The sequence below is a fragment of the Athene cunicularia genome (genome assembly GCF_003259725.1).
Source record: "Athene cunicularia isolate RWA chromosome 23 unlocalized genomic scaffold, athCun1 chr23_part1, whole genome shotgun sequence".
Lineage (NCBI taxonomy): Eukaryota > Metazoa > Chordata > Aves > Strigiformes > Strigidae > Athene > Athene cunicularia.
The window spans coordinates 5,634,758-5,654,678 of record NW_020799130.1 but is presented as its reverse complement, the minus strand read 5'-3'; the positions used below and the strand labels follow the sequence as shown (position 1 = coordinate 5,654,678).

Below are 19,921 nucleotides of genomic sequence, written 5' to 3'. Positions count from 1 at the left end.
GGAAAAGCGCGGGGGGGTGGCGGTGGCTAACAGGAATGGCGGGGGTCTGTCCCCGCCTGCCCGCGGCGGAGCCCTCGCTGAGGCGGTGTCGCTGTCAGGCAGCGAGGCAGATGAAGTACATCCTGGTCACGGGCGGGGTGATCTCGGGCATCGGCAAGGGGATCATCGCCAGCAGCATCGGCACCATCCTCAAGTCCTGCGGGCTGCATGTCACCTCCATCAAGATCGACCCCTACATCAACATTGACGCCGGCACCTTCTCCCCGTACGAGCACGGTGAGTGGTCCCGCGGGCCGGGCCGGCGGCCGGCCCTGAGCTGGGGACTGGCTCCTCCGGCGGGTCCTGGGTCTGGCTTTGCCTGGAAGGAGCCATCTCCTCTGCGTGGCGGAAGAGTCTGTGGCTGGGAAGGATTAGACTAGATATTAGGAAGCATTTCTTCACAGAAGGGGCTGTGGGGCGTTGGAATGGGCTGCCCAGGGCAGGGGGGGAGTCCCCGGGATCCCTGGAGGGGTTGAAGAGTCGGGCTGAGCCAGCGCTGAGGGATCTGGGGTAGCTGGGAACGGTCAGGGTGAGGGTCATGGTTGGGCTGGAGGAGCTTCAAGGGCTTTTCCAACCTTGATGATTCTGTGATTCTAGTCCTGCCTGTGGGACCCGCGGGATGAGCCTGTCGGCGGCTCCGGGCTGACTGGTGGGGCTGATCGTGCTGCCAGCGGACAGCAAAGATGTGCTCTCTGGTCTTTTATCACTGCTGCCTGGTTGAGGGATTCAGTCCTCCTTGTAGTAGTTCTGTATGTTACATAAGGCTTTTAGTTTTATTAGCTGCTCCTCAACTTGCTGTAGCAATCAAAGAAGGTGTTTCCTTACACTGAATTCTTCTAGCTGTCCCAGGCAAATCCAAGAAACTGCTGATGGCCGTTTCCCCTTGACATATGTGCTTGTGCCTTTTCCTGTGTGCCACAGGGGAGGTGTTTGTGCTAGATGATGGAGGGGAGGTGGACCTGGACCTCGGTAACTACGAGCGCTTCCTTGATATCCGACTCACCAAAGACAACAATCTGACCACTGGCAAGATCTACCAGTATGTCATCAACAAGGAGAGGAAGGGAGACTATCTTGGAAAAACTGTCCAAGGTGATGTGAAGCTTCTTTTCTGATGTTTAGAAATATATTCTGTATTTCTGTCCTGGCTGAGTGCTTTTGCATTTCATCCTAACTTGAGCTCTTTGTTATATGCTGTCCTTGTGATGGTCTTTGGTTGTTTTTTTAAAAGGGGAAGTAGAAGATGCACTGGCGTGTGCCATGCTGAATCAAGTTACTTGTAAACTCCTCAAAACTTTCAGTGCTCAGCGACATACTGCCTGTTGTTTGGTCTGTATACTGGACTTGGATCCAGCTGTTGTAACATAGCCCATACTGTGTGTGAACAGACTCGAGACTAATACACTTGTGGGTTGTTAGCTGCTTAAAATGGTTATTGCTTTTGATAACTGTCGTGTCATTAGAAAACCCAAAGGATCTTTGGGGATCAGATCAGTCCCTTCCTATTTTAAGCGTCCTCCACAGCTGGTTTGGATAAGGGCTTTTACAGACAGTTTAAAACAGTAACTCTCTCTGCTTAGAGCAAAGTACTGTTTGTACTTGAATCTTCCAGCTTAAAGGAAACATTGCTTACATGTGTTTAAATTGAGGCAGGATTAAATTTCCTGCCAAGGCACTTCTCTTGAAAATCACAGCCAAGAATAATCACTTAAAAAAATGCATATTTCTTTAAAGACACAAATCTATGCTGAAGTCATATGGGAAGAAGCACTGGCTAGTTGCAATAATTTGTTCTGTAGTGAGTAAGAGGGAGAACTGTGCGTGGGTTGTGCTTTAACCCTTGCCTCGGTTTCTTTTTCAGTTGTTCCCCACATCACTGATGCCATACAAGAATGGGTGATGAGTCAGGCACGAATTCCTGTAGATGAAGATGGCATTGAACCCCAAGTTTGTGTGATTGAGGTTTGTAGCTCTTACAAGAAGCAAAACTATATATTTTTATGGTGTAGACTGAACTATGTGTGTATTTTGCATAGTATTTTTTTTTTACAGTAACGTTCAACTTTGCATGTTGTTGAGTTGGTTAAAAATCCCCGTTGTTAGCTTCACTTAGTCTAATCTTTTGAGTGCTCTGTGCCTGTATCTGCATGTAGAAAGACTTAGTTCTTGGACAGTTATATTTTTGAGATGCTTTTCTCTCTAGTGTAATGTGAATTAGCCTACAGAATGAATTTTAGCTCTTGTAACTTTGTATGCCAAAGTCTGAGTTAATCATGCTGTGCCCTTTTCTTCCTTAGTGGGTAGAGGGATGGTGGGTAAATCACCCCCTGGAAATAGTTGTCTTTCCTCCTTAGTAAAGGGAGCCCTGAAGGGACTAGTTCAAGCACAGACCTGGAAAGGGGAATGTTAGTGGTGACAAACCCCGTGTTGTTCCCTCTGGGTTGTACAGGACGTCCTGCTGCCAGAGGAGAGGGAGCAAGGCAAAGGCTCTGAGACTGCTGAGCTGGCTGGCGGGATGTGCTAATACAGGAGAGAGGGAGCCTGTCACCGTGCCCGGGTCAGGGTGACTTCGGGCTCTCTCTGTAGCTCGAGTGCCAATTCCTGTTCCAGGATTCACCAGCCTGGATCGTGAAGTCCCTAGGAGGCACTATCTGCCAATGCACGGGAGAAAGTCAGTGCTTCAGAGAATGCCTTGTCTCTGTTCCTGCCTGTCTCCAGAACCACTCTATGTAGTTACTAAAACTTAACAGGAATTTTGCTTCTCAGTGCCACCTAATGTTCATAAATTATAATTTTAACCTCTAAGTCTTTTCCCTGAAAAGAGAATAGAGGTAAAGCTAATGTTCCTGCAGAGGTGCTGCCAATATGAGAAGATGTTTTTCCTGTGGCTTTTTGGGGAAATCATAAAGTAACGTAACAGTTAGGGTAGGATGGAGGCTGCAGAAGTATTACACACAACTGGCAAATCCTGGTGCTTTTTGTGATTCTGCTTTAGGTGATTGTTTTTGCATCATTTTTAATGCTGCTTTAGGTGATTGGAGGGAGGTGCTTTAGTGTCCTTTTATGTCTGTTTTATTACGCATTATCATACAAATTCCGGAGATGATGTTTTGGTGCTAACTTTAATTTAAAATGTCTTTGCCTTCCTTAGCTCGGCGGGACGGTAGGCGATATTGAAAGCATGCCTTTCATTGAAGCTTTCCGGCAGTTCCAGTTCAAAGCCAAAAGAGAGAATTTTTGTAACATTCATGTCAGTCTAGTTCCCCAGGTAAGGACCCCAGAATGTTTTGGTGGTCAGAGGCTTCCCCAATCCAAAACTTGCTTTCTAAATATGTGTTTCTGAAATGCTTATCTATAGGTATAGTTATACTTGTATTTCTGCATACACAAACTTCTGGAAGAAGTGCAGAGAATGTATGGTTATGTATTTGAAAAGGTTCACAAGAAGTGAACAGAAACTTTTCAAAGTGTGTAAATGTGTAATAAATAGTTAGGAGTTGCAGCAAATGCAGTTTTAAATCTTTTTCTCTATGCCACTGTCTCCTAGCTTTTGCAGGTAAACTTGTTTTCTAGAGCTGAAAACTTCCAGTTTCCCTTCATTTGCGTAGCCTTTCACTTCTGCAGAGCTAACGTAAAATGCAATGATACAGCCAGACTTCACAGCCATTTGGACTTACTAATAAGCACATATTCCAAGCTCTTCCTGGGGTTCTTTAATATTTCTGTTGCTGTGTGCTTCCCCTGTACTGGCCCCCCCAACCCCAAGATTTATGTTAGCTGTAGTTCATGAAATAGGTTGGGTTACTTTTGTAATTTCCAAACATAATACTGTGTTTTGAAACCTAATCTGTTGTGTTTTTTTCCCCTAGACAATATTTTTAATGTGTGTTTTGATCTTTATCAGTAATTTCATAGACTCATGTCTGACTGTTATGTCAGCCATAACAATCTGAGTTGCCCTTGGTCCAGAGATTCAGCTAAAACCAGGTATTATGAAGTGGTGCTATGATAAGAATCAGTTAATTAGGCATCACAAAGAAAACAAAACACCCTTATGTGCCAAGTAGATAGGGTGAACTCCCCAGTTAATATCAAAAGCATATGAAGGTGTTTTATGCCATATAATCCTGATATGGTCTCATTTATATTATCTGCTTTGGTTTTTGAGACAATTTACAGTTTGGTTAACCAAACAAAAAAGTCTCTACTGCAGGAGTCATTGCTGAAAAAATTCTTTCATGGTTGTGTTAACAGTACTGGAGAGCATGAGTATTCCATGTCCTGGAACTGGATTTGACAGCAACATGATAGTTACTGGAGCACAGATCAATCTTTGTTCTCTTCTTCCTTCTCTGTTTCTTTCACCTTCTGTCCAGGGCAGGTGATTTACAGAGAAAAAATTAGAAATAAAAAATACTAGGTACATGGAGGGAGCAGTGGTTCAAAACCTTAGGATCTCTGCTCTCTCCTTCCCTCACTGTAAAGCATACCTACTTACTGTACAGACTTGAACTCTGGTTTCTTTCAGTCTTTGAGATTAGAAGGATAGCGTACAAGGGTATTTAAAGTTCATGGTAATTGTCTAAGAACTGGGTCAAATTTTTTACAAGATGAATAGGGTGGAGAGTCCCTCTTAGCCTGAATCATTGCTACGTATCATCATAATTGATACACCAACTTCTCCTCTTCTCTGACCAGCCAAGCTCTACAGGAGAGCAGAAGACTAAACCCACCCAAAACAGTGTTCGTGAACTCAGAGGTCTTGGTCTCTCACCAGATCTGGTAAGTTTTGCTGCATGGCTTTGAATTTAAAAATGCAGTACTGGCATATTGCAACAATATCTTAGTCTAAATAATGCTTAGGTTGAGACCTCTTGTATATTAGTAATAAACAGGTAAAAATAACTGAGTTGGGTTTTTTTCTCAAGTCCTGGAGACTGCACAAAGACAGCTTTTCTAGAGGTTTGTTATGTGAATGACTGAGTACTTCTGCTTTGCTTCACAATCTTGATGTTGCTGTTCTGTTAGATTGTTTGCAGGTGCTCCACTCCACTGGATACCTCAGTAAAAGAAAAGATTTCCATGTTCTGTCATGTTGAACCAGAACAGGTAAAGCTTACTGTTTGCACTTCTGCAATAAATATTCTAGCTGTTTGTCAAATGCTGAGTGCAGTTTTATCTGAGTGTAGTGTTTTTGTGTTCTAGCTGTGTCTCTTGTTAGCTGCATAATTCATTTGCTGCTTTGTCTTACCTACATTCCTTACACATGTAACCATTGCAAAAATAGTCTTTTTCATGCCAGCACCCTGGTTTTCTTATAAGGTAGTTAGTGTAGACTTAGAGAATTCTATGGAATCCAAGGTATTTTCTGAATAGCTGGTTTTGACCTTCATTACCCTTCCACATTCCTTCTGTGAATACAGAAGAATAAGCTTTTTCAGTATTTAGAGGCCAAAGAGTAGTTGCCCAACATGAGGTTTAAAGGATACATGAATGTATTTTGTACACTGCTCTTTTCACAATGTTATTTGTCTGTCTGAGACTTCATGAGGAGAGATTGGCCAGAAAAGTTGAAATCCTATTTGAGAGAAGCATTGCTTCACTTGAATGTTATGTGTTATGCAAAAATTCCATGTTAGCATCATTCTTTTTGCACTGAGACTACTCTGCATTGCAGAGTTTGAGGTGGACCTTGGAAAATGATCCAACAGTCTGTAGGCTAAATATTAGCAATTTCCAATCCAGCTGGAGCTTGAAAAATTATGTCTTTTTGTGGAAGACTGAATATCACTGCACAATTCCAGGCTTTGTCAAGTCATTTTTATTAATCTCCTGTACAACGAGATCAAACTGAGTCTTGCAGCTTCAAGTATTACATTCGGAATTAGCTGGCCATAATATTTATGTGTCAGCAGTACAATATCTACTTCTTGCTGGCCAGGAATTGAAAGTAAGTTGGCTCTTGTCAGTCACTTTCCAGGAAGTTTAATGCCATTTTACATAGCTGTTTCTCTGGCTGCAGTTGCACTTGAATTGAGAAGTAAGTGCTATTGACTATAAAGGAGGAAAACTTGCAGCCTAGCTGGTTTTACTGGTGCAGTGTTGAACTCTGCTTTCATTTGAGTCAGGAGAAACGAGGATTTAAAAATAGTTGTGCCAGTATGTTTTTGATCCTTAAAGTATGGTCTCATTCCTGATGGACAGGTGACAGTTGTCCAGAGTCATCGTTCCTTTTCTGAGGAAGCCCATTTCGATGAACTAGAACTGTTGACAGAGATAATCTCCATTAACCTAAGAATTATTTGCTCATAGTTCAATTCTGGGTTTGAAGGATGCCCTGTGAAATTTATTGCTATATTGAGATCTCAGATTTCCCTGGGCTTTAATCAAATTGGAAGCCCTGGTTAAGAAAGGGAGCGGTGGGAAATGGGGAAGCTGGGTTTGTGGGCAGCGTAACTGTGGTTTCGATGAGGAATACCAAGAAGGCTGTATCTCAGGACAAGTCTCTTTGAAGTGTTCTTTGAACTTGGCGCTCACATAACTTGCGTCGCAGCCGACTTTCTTACTGTTAGGTTATCATGTTAGAGCCCTTCCCTGGGGGCTCCAGTGAGGTTGTACCTCGGAAGTGTTGAAGGATGACTTTTTCAAGTATGTGCAAACTAGTATTAAGCTATTCATATGTTGTTGTTGTTCACCAGATGTTATCTCCTGGAAGTTTAGGTGGTCATAGGGTTGTCTGCTGGAGATAGAAGCTCTCTGAATATCTGTCTAAAAATAATTGCACAGGCACACTGTTTTAATGACGTTCATGTTGTACGAACAGGTCATCTGTGTTCATGATGTCTCTTCTATCTACCGGGTTCCTCTGTTGTTAGAGGAGCAGGGAGTTGTTGACTACTTCAGACACAGGCTTGACCTTCCCATTGAGAGGCAGCCCAGGAGGATGCTCATGAAATGGAAGGAAATGGCTGACAGGTGAGCTGCACTGCTGGCCGTAGGTTAAGACTCCAGAGTAGTTTCTTGGTCATTGGTTATGAGGTGACAAGTGTTACTTCATGTACCTTGTGTTCTTACACGCTCAAAATTTTTTCTTCTTTTTTACTATAAAAATGCTTCCTAGGTGTTTAACTGTTTGAAGAAAAAAAAAAAAAATCTTCCAACATGAGAATCATAGAATGGTTGAGGTTGGAAGGGACCTTTAAAGCTCATCTGGTCCAACCCCCCTGCAGTGAGCAGGGACATCTTCAACTAGATCAGGTTGCTCAGAGCCCTGTCCAACTTGACTTTGAATGTTTCCAGGAATGGGGCATCTGCCACCTCTCTGGACAGCCTGTGCCAGTGTCTCACCACCTTCATCATAAAAAATGTCTTCCTTATATCTGGTCTAAATCTACCCTCTTTTAGTTTAAAACTTACCCCTTGTCCTATTGCTTCAGGCCCTACTAAAAAGTTTGTCTCCATCTTATAAGTCCCCTTTAAGTATTGAAGGCCTCACCAAGGTCTCCCTGGAGCCTTCTTTTCAGGCTGAACAACCCCAACTCTCTCAGCCTTTCTTCATGAAATCCTGTAAGATACTGTTACTGAGTTCCTTGTGTATACTGTCTATGTCAAAACCAGTTTGAAGTAATTAAAAGGCGGACAGTTCTGCCCTCCCTTTTCATACAATAAAACCCAGTGACATTACAAAGTGTTGAAATCCTTTTGTAGACATATGTAGGAGTAATCAGGAGTGTCAATAAAAAATGTACCTTTTGAGTATGCTTTCGAGCAAGTGGAACAACTGTTTTGTAGCTCTTCTGTCTGAAACTCATTGGACGTGGTTTTTTTCTTGTGGTGAATAGACTACATGTTCATGCGGAAATGGTGAATTAAGTTTTTTCAGTTGGCATTCAAGTCCTTTCTGCAGCCTTAAATATATTTGTCTGTGTAAGGAATTAATTTTCAGGATCTAGATGTTTCCCTTTAATTTTTATGCCTGACACAAGCCACCACTGTCAGTAGCATTTCCTTTTGATGGGGAAAGCCCTCAGTAACCAGCTTAGTTGAAGGTATTTAGCAATTCTGAAATAAATTTTAAACCATCTGGTAGCTGGAGCCAAGAATGCTGTGTAAATCCCATGCTGCCAGGTGCTGGGGATTGAAAGTGTAGGCAGTACAGTCTTAGGACTGTAGAGTCCTTTCTGTATTTCTAGCTGCTGAAGTGAACTCAGTCAGAAGCAGCGTGGGAAGATGCTGTACAGTGTAAACATATGCAGGGTTGTGCTTTGATCCTCTCTCCTAATAGAGAGAGTCTGTTAGGAGACTCCCTGCAGGCTTTTAATCTAATACAGCTTCCTGAAAAGACAGGTTGGATCTACTCAAAATGGCTTCTCAACATAAGGAGCAATGAGTTAATTTATACATGACTTTCTGAAACTCTTTTTCTCTGTCATTGTTTTTTTTTTTTTCATTTAATTTTGCTTTGATGTTTTTAAGTCATAATTATTATAAAAGGTCATCTGTTTCAAAGTCATCATCTCTCTAGTTGCACAGACTTTCAAGATCCCAACTGCTTGTTACTTGAAAAGCTGAGCAGAATGTAAGTGATTCTTGCCCCCATTTTCTGTTAATGATGAAGCAACCCTTGTGTTTTGACTTCGTGTAGGTATGACCGTCTCCTTGAAACGTGTTCCATAGCGCTTGTTGGCAAATACACCAAGTTTTCAGATTCCTACGCATCTGTCATTAAAGCACTGGAGCATTCTGCACTGGCTATCAACCACAAACTTGACATTAAGGTATCGTTGGGGGGGTGTGTGGGTGTGTCTGTGTCAAAAAAAAAAAAAAATCTCCTCCCCCCTGCCCCTCCTTCCCCCTACAGTGCTACCCATTTTAATTAAGTTTTTCACAAACCCACAGCCAATGAAGGAGAGTTGATTCAGCTAGTGAACTTTAAAATTGTCCTTGGATTACGGTATCAAAACATCTGTTGTCAGGCATAGACCAGCTTCAGAGCAAACCAGCCGTTCATCCTGTAAGATACACAAGGTGTCCGTGTAATGGATGGGAACTCTTCAGTGCCTAGTGTTGCCTGCTGAACTGTGATAGAGCAGTAGATCCGTTTGAGGAGGGCACTCTCTGCTTTAATTTCTCCGACAGTTGTTGAAAGTGATCCTTTTTTTAGGGTTGTTGCTGTTAACCTTGTGGTACTCACAGGTTTTACGATGCTTCTGCTGCAGGCTTTATTAAAGTTTTAATGCTGGTGTGGCTGCTGATGTGCTTTTAAGGGTCTTGAGTGTAGCTAGATGCTCTGAAGAGTTGAAACACGTACTGTTTTCCAAAATTTTACTTTCATTTAAATATACACTTTAAATGTCCAGTGGTTTCATGATGCCAGCGAGTCATGGAGCAAGGTGCTTGCTTTGTAACAGCACTGTTCTATTTTTGGGTTATCTTTCAACTTACAAAAGCAGTAGAGGAGAAAAGGAAAACAAGTCAGGCTGGTGAAGAGTAAACTGTGTGTGCGCATCTTTGGGCAGTTCCCATCACAGCTGCATTGGTGTGGGTCAGAAAGGGAGTCATGGGCTCTGCGAGACCTATGCATGGACATCTTATGTTGGCTTAAAGAACTGTTTAGCAGTATTCCAACCTTTAAAAAAAAAAAAGAAAAAAAAAAGACAAAAGACTTTTTGTTCAAAAGGGTTATCAGACTGCCAGAACATTCAGGAATTCAGAGATACTGGAATCCTGAAGATGAGAAAAGGGAAAATTTGCAGTTTTTTTTCCATTTGTAGCATTGGTCAAAACATCCTTTAATTACAACAGCCTGTGTTTCACCATATCCTATTTGTTCTTCAGTCACTTTTGAAGATGAAATGACATATATTGATGAGATAGCGATTCAATTTTTTCTTGCTGTGTGATTGTTTCTGTCTGCATAGCCATGTGTTCCCATCTTGCTGTGCTCCATTAAGACTTTACTTTTAATGAGTCTAGGTCTTACAGACTTAAACGTACATCACAGCAGAGCTGCAGAGAAGGGAATATAGAAAAACCATGGCTTCTGTTTGTGCATGGGTAGTAGGATAGTGGGGGAAAGGAGTTTTGCTGACTAGCAGCCAGGAAATTGGCCCAGAAAAAGCAAGCAAGTATCCAGTAGGAAACAAATTCAGAGTTAACCAGGAGGAATGATGATATCTTAATTTAATGAGAAATAAGGAGACTCTGTACACTCCTGCAGCAGTATCTCATCACCTTTTTTTGGATTTCTTCCCAGTATATTGACTCTGCTGACTTGGAGCCAGATACTCTGCAGGAAGAACCTGTCCGATACCATGAAGCATGGCAGAAGCTGTGTGGTGCTGAGTAAGACTCTTAGACTCTGGCCATTTCTTTGAAGCTTGTCTGATAAACTTGCTGCTATTGACAGTTTTGGAATTAAGAGTCTCACTGGAGACTGTTTCTGAGGCACTGTACCAGCACACTCTGACATTACCCCAGATACTTCTCAATGAAATTTAGGCTAAGAGGTAAAATGGAGAATTGTCAAATAAGTGAGGGAGTTTGTGACAGGCACCAGCTGGGAAGGTGATCATGCAGATGGGGATGTGCACAGGCTTAGTGGGGAAACAGTGAGAGGCAATAAGGGGAAAGGATAGGTACTGGCAAAGGCTGTTAAAGCCAAAGAGAGAGAACGGAAGGTGCAAACATGGTATAAAATTCTTTAGGAAGATGTGTGAGAGGGAAGGAAGCTTTAGGATGCAGAGAAGTGCCAAGAGTTAGCCCAGAAAACCAGAAGCAGTGGGGCTGGCTAACCCTCAGAGAGGCAGGTGCTGGGTGGTACCAGGAGAGTGAAGAACCTCCTGCAGAATTTGGTGTCATTGTGCCTCTGGTTGGGGCAACCTGGCACTGTGGCCAGCGGCTTCCCCAGCATGGGCCTGCCTGGCTGAGGTGTTCACTGCAGAGCAGGTGAGTCACACACGAGCTGTTCTAGTATTGCAACATGCCTTGTGCTGGGGATTTCTTGGGAAGGTAAAACTTGCATTTATAAAATGTTCCTCTGAAAGTTGTTTTATGTGGCAGCTCATGTGAGGTCATACGGAAACTGTGCTGCAGACAGGCCTTGCATGTGGGGACTTTAAAGCCTTTTTCAGGAGTGAGGTCTTGCAAGTCTAGATAATGGGATTTTATGGGAGAGAGGTGGCACGTGGTTGGGGAATCACAGTGAGCCCCATGTGACTGGAATCTTTTCATCCTCATGCAGTGGAGTTCTGGTTCCTGGTGGATTTGGTGTTCGAGGGACAGAAGGCAAAATTCAAGCTATTTCCTGGGCAAGAAAACAGAAAAAACCCTTCTTAGGTGAGAAACGTGTCATGTGTAAGAAGGAGGAAGTTGAGTAACAGCCTAACTGGTCTGTGGCAAGAGCTTTACTGATTTTCATTAGTATCTAGAATGTGCAATTTTGAAGATAACTTGTTGAGGAAGGCCAACTGGGTAATAGATCTGTCATCTGGAGTTAGCTCTGAAATGGTCGGAGCTGGCTGGGATGTGACTACGAGGAGTCTCTGTAATTAGGGGGTGGGAGTCAGAGGAGGCTGTGGTGATCTTGGCACAAAGAAATACTTGACTGCATTTAATGGACATAGTGAGAGACTGGAAATGTTTTGTGAGCAGAATGGGTAGGGAAGGGAGGGGTGGAGTAACTGAGAACTACTTGGTACAGCATGAACAGACCCTTAAATCCAAGTCAAAGGTCTGTCTCAGCCAGGTTTTCCTCTGACTCGGGACTGCTCTGTGAAGGTGTGTTGCTTTGCAACACAGGCGCAGTGTTCCTTGTCCTGACTAGATCTGTGTTCTGCCTTCTGCAGGAGTTTGTTTGGGAATGCAGTTAGCAGTTGTGGAGTTTGCACGCAGTGTTCTTGGTTGGCAAGGTAATTGTACAAAACCCTTCCTGGGTTTTGGTCATTTCTTTGATTGCTTGAGTAATACCTGCAATTTTAAATTTTTCATTGGTAGGTAGATTTAATTTTTTTTCTTAGGCTGCAAAATTCCCCATTTTCTTTGCTAATTCAAAGGAAAAAGACAATTTCCTTATCCTATTCAAATAATAATCAGTGGAGTAAGTCATGCGTATAAGGACAGAACACTTTCTGTTGCTTAGAGTGATGTTCAGCTCCTGAATAAAACACCTTGGTGCAGCTGTGCCTGTGTGTGCTGGGCATCCTAAACTCCCATTACAGCCAGCGGGAGCGAAGACCAAAAAGCATTTCAGCTGACCAGGCAGTTGCACCTACTTCACTGGATTGAATTGCTTTTTGGGCTCCACTGCTTGAATTCACCAGGTCCCTGTTGTCAAAATGCCCTTTACAGAGTACTAAATTTAGTTTCTTACCAGTAATGAGGGGGAAAATGTGTTTCTCAGAGTACTTCTGCTCCCTTCCCCCTCCTTTGCTTTATTTAAAGTATTCTAAGCTGTTGAAGCTTTTCCTGAATGACCCTCACTTTCATCACCGACTGCACTCGCTGGTTGCCCTAAAGTTGCAACCTCCAGGCAGCCACAGCAATTGGCATCAAGCAGTGCTGAGAGAGCCATGTTCCTGCTGCCGGGGTGAGCTGGCAGCTCCGTGCCGGCGAGTGGCTCAGCACGGGTAAGGCTGCTGCTTGCCAGAGACGCAGCTGTACCTGGGAGAGGTCCTGGAAATGCACGTCGTGCTGTGAGGAAATTTGTGTTTTAACTGATGAACATTACATTGCAGATGCTAACTCGACAGAATTTGATCCCAAAACTGCTCATCCAGTGGTGAGTTTATGGTGACTTGTTTGTAATATCCTCACCGTGCTAGACTTCTCTGCACATACGTGTTGGTACAGTTAAGAGCTTGGATTATGATGTCTTGGGGCTTTTAAGTCTGTTTTCCATCATTTACTAATCTGAAAAGAAAAAGTCTTTGCCTAGTTAACTGTATGTCAGTCGCTGCTTCATAAAAGATTGCAGTGCTTACTATAGGTGAAACACTGATACTTTTTTTTTTTTACTTTTAATTACACTTTTTCATAAAACAAGCTGTTTTCTAAGAGGTAAAAGGTTCTTAAAGGGCAGTTTGAAAGCTAACTGATTTCACAGAGTAAATGTTAAAGATTTGGTGATATCCGCTGCATAACTGTTTAATTATGATCTCAGAAATTAACATAGACAGACATGAATTCCTTGAAACATTTGTGGAGAAATATTTTTGAACCTGTCCTTGGACTGCAGGCTCTACATGCCTCGTCCAGGGTCTACCATCATGATTGGCTTCTGCTATAATATAAAATGCTACTCAAAAGGAAAAAGTTTATAGAAAAAAACAGTTTATGAAGTTACTTATCAGAGTATAAGTGATTCTGATTTGGGGGTTTTGTTTCTGTAAACCTGCTTGTTTAACAGTTCAGTAAATATCACAGTGTTGGTGCATGGGATCTCTGTAGGCTTTGGCTGAGACCATTTCCAATGTCAAAGCTTCCTGAATACCTGCAAACCTGCCATAAGTTGTGTACAGCCTTTACTAGAGTAACTTCTCTAACTCCTCTGGTTTTGTTGGTCTGCCTTGTCAAGACAATGTTCCTTGGGCTGTTTGCCTGTTTTCTCTATGATGTTGGCTTTTTCCCCTTGTTAATGTTTCAGACTCTGCCTGGGACTCCCTCAGTCTCACCTTCCTCTCTGAATGCTTTCTGCAGGTCATAGACATGCCAGAACATAATCCTGGGCAAATGGGTGGGACCATGAGGCTTGGCAAGAGAAGGACACTCTTCCAAACCAAGAATTCAATCATGAGTAAGGCATTGCTCACCTCTTTTGGAAGTGTTTCCTGGGAGTGATGTGCATGTGTGGTGCACATCTGGGGAGGTGAGACCTGGGAATGTTAAAGCATCCTTGAATGATGGGTGTTTGCAGACTTTGTTCTAGCAGTGAAATGGAGAACAAGGCATTTGGTCTCTTCTAGAAGGGGCAAGTTCTGATGGATGCTATTCATAGGAACCTGTTAAAACTTGGCATCATGTGAACTGTTTGGCATTTGCTCTAAGAAGTGTCTTCCTTTTGGTGTAGGGAAGCTGTACGGGGATCATGATTTCTTGGAAGAGAGACATAGACACAGATTTGAGGTAAAAATGCTGTTGTAGGTATTGAGCTTTTCCTATGTAATCCAAACACAAGAGATCATGAGTTTTCTTGCTTCTGGTCTTCTAGGTCAATCCAGAATTGAAAAAGTGTTTTGAAGAGCAGGGTTTGAAGTTTGTAGGCCAGGATGAGGAGGGAGAGCGAATGGAAGTGGTTGAGCTGGAAGGTGAGTACTTAAGCAGTTAGTTTGTGGGTGTAGGTATTTACAAAGGAAAGTGTTTGGAGGGTAACCAAGCAGGTTTTTGTGTGGGACCAGTCCAGGCTCTCTCAGAATGATTCCATCCATAAAATTACACTAGAAAAATAATCCCATGTGCCTGTCCATTTAGGGACAAAAGGCAGGACAGAAATGATACTTCTTCCCCATCCTCAGGGCTTTGACATGATCAGCACTTTCAACTGCAGTTTTGCCACAGGCTTAAGAGACTTGACATTAATATATTCTGTTTCTTCCTCTTAGAGCATCCTTTCTTCGTTGGTGTTCAGTATCACCCTGAATTCCTCTCCAGACCAATTAAGCCATCTCCCCCATACTTTGGCCTCCTCTTGGCATCTGCAGGAAGACTCACACATTATCTGCAGAAGGGCTGCAGGCTCTCCCCCAGGTAGGCTGGAGGAAGACACTGGTCAGAGCTTTCACTGGGCAGTGCTTCTTCCTGCGGGATAAATCGGAGAATCCTCTTGGCTCAGAGGTACTGTGGGGTAAATAGGGGATATTTTCAGCACCTCCTCTTTCCACGTTTTCTTTGATCACATTTTAAGATTGACTGTAGTGCCATAGAACTGTCCTGCAGAGAGGTCCTGACTCCAGGGACAGTAACTGCAGTCTGGTGGTGTCAGAGGTGTCTGGGGAAACTGCAGCTGGGCCTGCTCTTCTCGGTCAGGGGAGATTTTCCCCACATTCCTTGTACAAGTCCTAGGTACAGGGTTGGTCCTTAAAAAACATGTTCCTGTTGCTGGTTTAAAGAATGGGCCCTGGTGGTTGTAGCTTCATCTTTTTTTTGTCTGCTGACTTAAGCTTTCTTTTGTCTCAGTTTGCAAAGCAGCTCATGTTTTGGGTAGACTTAATGGTGCATTTGCTTTCTTCTGCTGCTCCCTAATGCGCTGCAGTTCTGCTCAGCAGTTGTGGTAATATGCAACAAATAAACATCACTTTGGTAGTGACCCATTTTTCTCCTTACAGAGGAGAATGAAGAGGATTTGCTTGTGTAGGTGAAGTGCTAACACACACTAAACAAAAGACCTCAAGCTAAATGTAAAAGAGAAATAGCAGTGACTGTATTAAACTAAAGCAATGCAAAAAGGAAAGTGTTGGCCTTTCTGGGTCGAGCTGCAATGCAGCTGCACCACAGGAGTTCCTGTGTCGATGTCTGGAGAACGGCTGTCAGTTGTGCTTTGACTGATCTGCTCTGAAGGGAGTTTTTGTGAAGACGCCTCATTTCAGAGCTTCCAAGGGTTGGGGGATATTTTAATTTCCTGTTTTTGCATATTTGAGTTTGAAATAGCTTCTTAGAGCAGTGGAGCTGAAGTTTCCTCTGCACTGCAGCATCCTAAGTTAGTATTAGCTGCTCTTGGAGGCTTTTTAAATGCCATGTTCCAGTATTTAAAGGGTGGCTATAAAGAGAATGAAGGCTGCCTGTTTTACAAGGAGTCACGTGGAAAAGGTGAAGGGTGATGGATGCAAGTTACTCCTGGGGAGATGCAGTTGGATACAAGAGGAAAATTTTTCACAATGAGACCAATATCCACTGGAATAATCTCCCCAGGGCAGTGGTGGATTTCCCAACCTTGGACACTTCTAAGATTCAGCTGGACAGGTGCTGGGCCATCTGGTCTAGACTGTGCTTTTGACAACAAAGGTTGGACCAGATGGCCCTTGAGGCCCCGTCCAACCTGGGATTCTGTGGTTCTGTGATTGTGGTCACAAATTGTTTCATGGTTAGTGTATAATCTGAAAATACTGGTGGCAGTTACAGCCCATCCTGTGCTCCCCTTTTATTCCTGTGCCCTTGTAGCTCTCACCATGTTTTCAGGTTAGTCTCATCTTTGCACCCTGGTGGGTTTTGCCGTGACACCAAACAAGGGGGAACAGGCTCTGCACTAGAGGTCCCAACCACTGCTGGGAGAGACCTGGGCTGGAGGAGTGGGCCCCCAGGAACCTGATGAGGCTTAACAAGGACAAATGCAGAGTCCTTCATCTAGGAACCCCTTGCAGTAACAGGCTGGGGAGGTCCTGGTGAAGAGCAGACTGAAGTGTGTGGCAGCAGAGGAAGGCAACAGCATCCTGGGCTGGAGGAGTAAGGGAACCACCAGTAGATGGAGAGGAGTGATTGTGTCTCTTTACTGGGCATTTGTTAGACCACATCTAGACTGTTCCGGGCAGTTTGGGGTCACTAGTACAAATTGGAGAGTTTAGTGGAGAAGGTCAGGAGGTTGGAGTGCTTGCCCAGTGAGTGGAGGCCGAAGGAGCCAGGCTTGTTTAGCATGGGGAAGGGGTGACTTGTTGGTTACCTAAGAGCAGCCTGCCAGCACCTACAAAAATGTTATCAAGGAGATGAAAACAGGATCTTTGCAGAAGTGCATGGTGGGAAGATGAGACACAGCGGACATAAATTGAAATGAGAGGTTCCGACTGGATATAAGGAAAATCTCCTTCACCATTAGATCAGTCACGCGCTGGTGCAAGTCTCTGTCCGTGGAGGATTTCAAAATGAGGCTGGATGAAGCCCTGAGCAGCCGTGTCTGATCTGGTGGCTGTGCCTATGGTGTAACTGGCCTGAGGTCCCTTCGATCAGAATCATTCTGTGATCTGAAAAAGCTGTTTCATGGATTAAAGGCAATCAGCTGGTGCTGGGAAGCTGAAATAGAATGGCTTATGGGTGGTTAACCAGCCTCCTATTTCCTGCTTAATGAATTTCAGTTAGAATAACTTTGCCTTATAAAATGATTATTATATGTATAATCATTTTAATTCACAAATCTTAAAACTGGAGATGACTCAGCCCTGTTCCCAAAGGGAGAGCTACACTAGGAATTCTGTGTGCTCTGCTTTTCAACTTCAGCTAGCAGGACTTGCTACCAAACCCCACTAATTGCTGGTGCAAATCTTGGTCTATAAAGCACTTGTGCTCTGTAAAACAAAATCTTTCTGAATTCTGCAGGGACACCTACAGTGATAGAAGTGGCAGCAGCTCACCTGACTTGGAGATAACAGAGCTGAAGTTTCCATCAGTAAATCATGACTGATTCCTGGTAACTTTTCATGACCTCAACCTCTTTCGTTATGGAAAAAATTCCTTGCCCAGGCTTTCCTCCTGGTATCTGAATGTTTCACATCAGTTGGTAGAAAACAGGCAGAACAGTGCTGGTGCTCACACACGTGTTCCAGCTGTGCTGAGGGATGCAGAATACCTCGTGTCTGTGTAACAGATGGGGGCGGGTGTTTCCTTAGCAAATTGACACATAATAAAGTATAAAAATACATGTGGGAGTTTGAGATTAAATTCAAATAAAGAAACAAAGCACAAATGTAGCACATGTTCCTGAACATGGAGGCAAAGCTGAGCAAGGGGTTACTGGATTTGGAAAGTTTATTATTTTGGGAACAATCTCTCACCTTTGTCAAAGAACACGTTTGAAATAGCCAATTCTCCCTCATCTCTTGAGACAGCAAGTCTCTCTGTCAAATTGAAAAAGCTGCTGCAGATGTTACGCGGATGTGAAAATTGGATGTATACAATCCAGTCCTGGAGGGGGGCACTAAAACCTCCCATTCACCAGCAAAAAGTTACTTAATTTTTAAATGCATTCTCCCTTTGTGTGGTGGGTGATTATGGATGTAACGCTTCCTCCCACTGCTCTGCCTGGTTGCTGTGGTGTTTTTGGAGAAGTTAAGGAGCATCTGTGCACATGCCTGTGGGCTGAGAGCAGGGGCTTATTTCTAAATGCTAGGGGACCACGGATGTCCAACTCTTTCCCCCCTCCCCGTTTTCTTCTCCTAACAGACGCTCTCCCAGTTAACTGGAGCCAGGAGGAGGGTTAGCCGGGGCCTGGCACAGGAGTGCTTCCCTCCCTGGTTGTGGGACGGGGCCTTTGTGGTGCTGAAGGTACCCGGGGTCGCTGGTGTGAGGCTGTTCCAGGGCTGACACAGTAGCAAACTGAAAGCTGAAGAATCCTCTGTAACTTCTCCTCCTGAAGAGACTCTGAGCCTTGGGCTGGCTGCCAGCACCCCCGTGCTCCCTGAGGGGACAAGTCTGGTGCCACGCCAATGCCCAGAGCCTCGAGGACTGTCCCCGAGTGAAGAAAGTGTAGGGGAGGTGACAGTGGCACGGCAGCGTGTGCCCTGCGTGCTGAGGGCCTGCCGGCACACGGCGCAGCTCAGCTCTCCTGACAGCCACATCACGGTGAAGATTTTCCTTCGGGACTGGCCACGGGCAGTGCATGAAGTTAATTCTTAGTTTAGTGCTCACTGCCTTATTTCATTTAAACGTTGACATTTAGAAGGAACTTGCTGTCTCAGGGGTGTAATACACTGGTCTTAATGTTGCCATAGAGCCCCTATAAAACCAGCAGACACCTTTTCTCCTGGGGAGGGGAGTGCTGTCGGGTCCCAGGTGTGTTTGTCTGGAGTGATGCACGTGGGACTCAGACTTCAGTGTGCTGTGCAATTCCAGCCTGTTCTCTTCGCTGTCAGTAATTCCTGCTCCTTTCCTTTCTCTCTTTCTCCAGATGTGTCTTCACTGAAGAGAAGAGTCTTCATTAGATTTTCCAGGCATTCTTACAGCAATAGCTTGAACACTGTCAGCTTTGGGCTTTCTTAAGTTATGGTTTTATAATTTTCATTATGAAATCCTGTCCCTTTATTTCTTCACATCTGTCCTTTATTTTCTGCATAGATTCTATATTTCTGAGGAGAGCTCATCGCAGCACATGCACCTCTAGACTTTATTCACTTAGCACCATCTTGGAGATAAAAAGCAGGTTTGGGTGTGGGACTTGCTGTGCTGGGGAGAATCCAGGTGCCCAGCTCCGTCCCAGTGCCCCTCACACTGGCAGCAGGTGGGATCGTGGACACTGACGGTCGAGGGGCTTCCTCCTGCCTTTGCTCCTTCAGCAGGAAATTGCAGCTGGGGAAATGACGTGGATGACACTAGAGTCTGGGGGCTTGCTCAGTTCTTGAGCCGTGCTGTGCTGCAGAGGATGAGTCTGTTCAGCTTTATGCAGTCTTGGTTTGTTTTTGGTTTTGTTTTTTTTTTTTTTTTTTTTTTTTTTTGTGGCAGGGGTGTGGGGGGTATGTTTTGTTCTTTTTTGGTTTTGGTTTTTTTTTCAGTAGTATTTAAAAATGTCTGGTACTCTTGGTGCATTCATTGCCGGCAATGAACTTTTAACCAGGAAAGTCTTCCTGGAATGGAGTTATCTGGAACATGATCTGCTCTAACTGTGATATGTCACGCTGCAGGGATGCAACGAACTTGGATCATGTGAAAAAACACAAAAAACCAAAATTGTCAGGAAAGCCCATTGTTGCCTGAAATGAGGCGTAACTGTTAGCCCTTTCCATGCCAGTGTCTGCTGGTGCTGCTTCTTGGGCTGGGAAATTTCAACTCCTTGCATCAAGGGGGAGGTACAGAAAAGAAAGTGAACTACTTTCAGATGCTGCCTTGAACAGCTCCCGTTGTGCTTTGCCTTGGACCGGGCGGCTCGCGGTGCTCCTGTTGGTGAAGTGGAGCCGTCCCTCCCTCCCTC

General features: G+C 44.0%; 1 protein-coding gene across 1 annotated transcript; it reads left to right on the top strand.

Annotated features, from left to right (window-relative positions):
- The first annotated feature begins 25 nt into the window (after window positions 1-25).
- On the top strand, window positions 26-19,665 carry CTPS1 (CTP synthase 1). The gene is made up of 18 exons (XM_026863359.1): window positions 26-276; window positions 961-1,131; window positions 1,901-2,001; window positions 3,191-3,307; window positions 4,738-4,821; window positions 5,068-5,148; window positions 6,863-7,014; window positions 8,684-8,816; window positions 10,295-10,383; window positions 11,282-11,376; window positions 11,886-11,948; window positions 12,774-12,817; window positions 13,735-13,831; window positions 14,105-14,160; window positions 14,246-14,342; window positions 14,637-14,781; window positions 17,338-17,428; window positions 18,905-19,665. The coding sequence occupies exons 1-17, from the start codon at window positions 36-38 to the stop codon at window positions 17,420-17,422; spliced, it is 1,851 nt and encodes a 616-aa protein (XP_026719160.1). The 5' UTR covers window positions 26-35; the 3' UTR covers window positions 17,423-17,428; window positions 18,905-19,665.
- The last annotated feature ends 256 nt before the right edge of the window (window positions 19,666-19,921 follow it).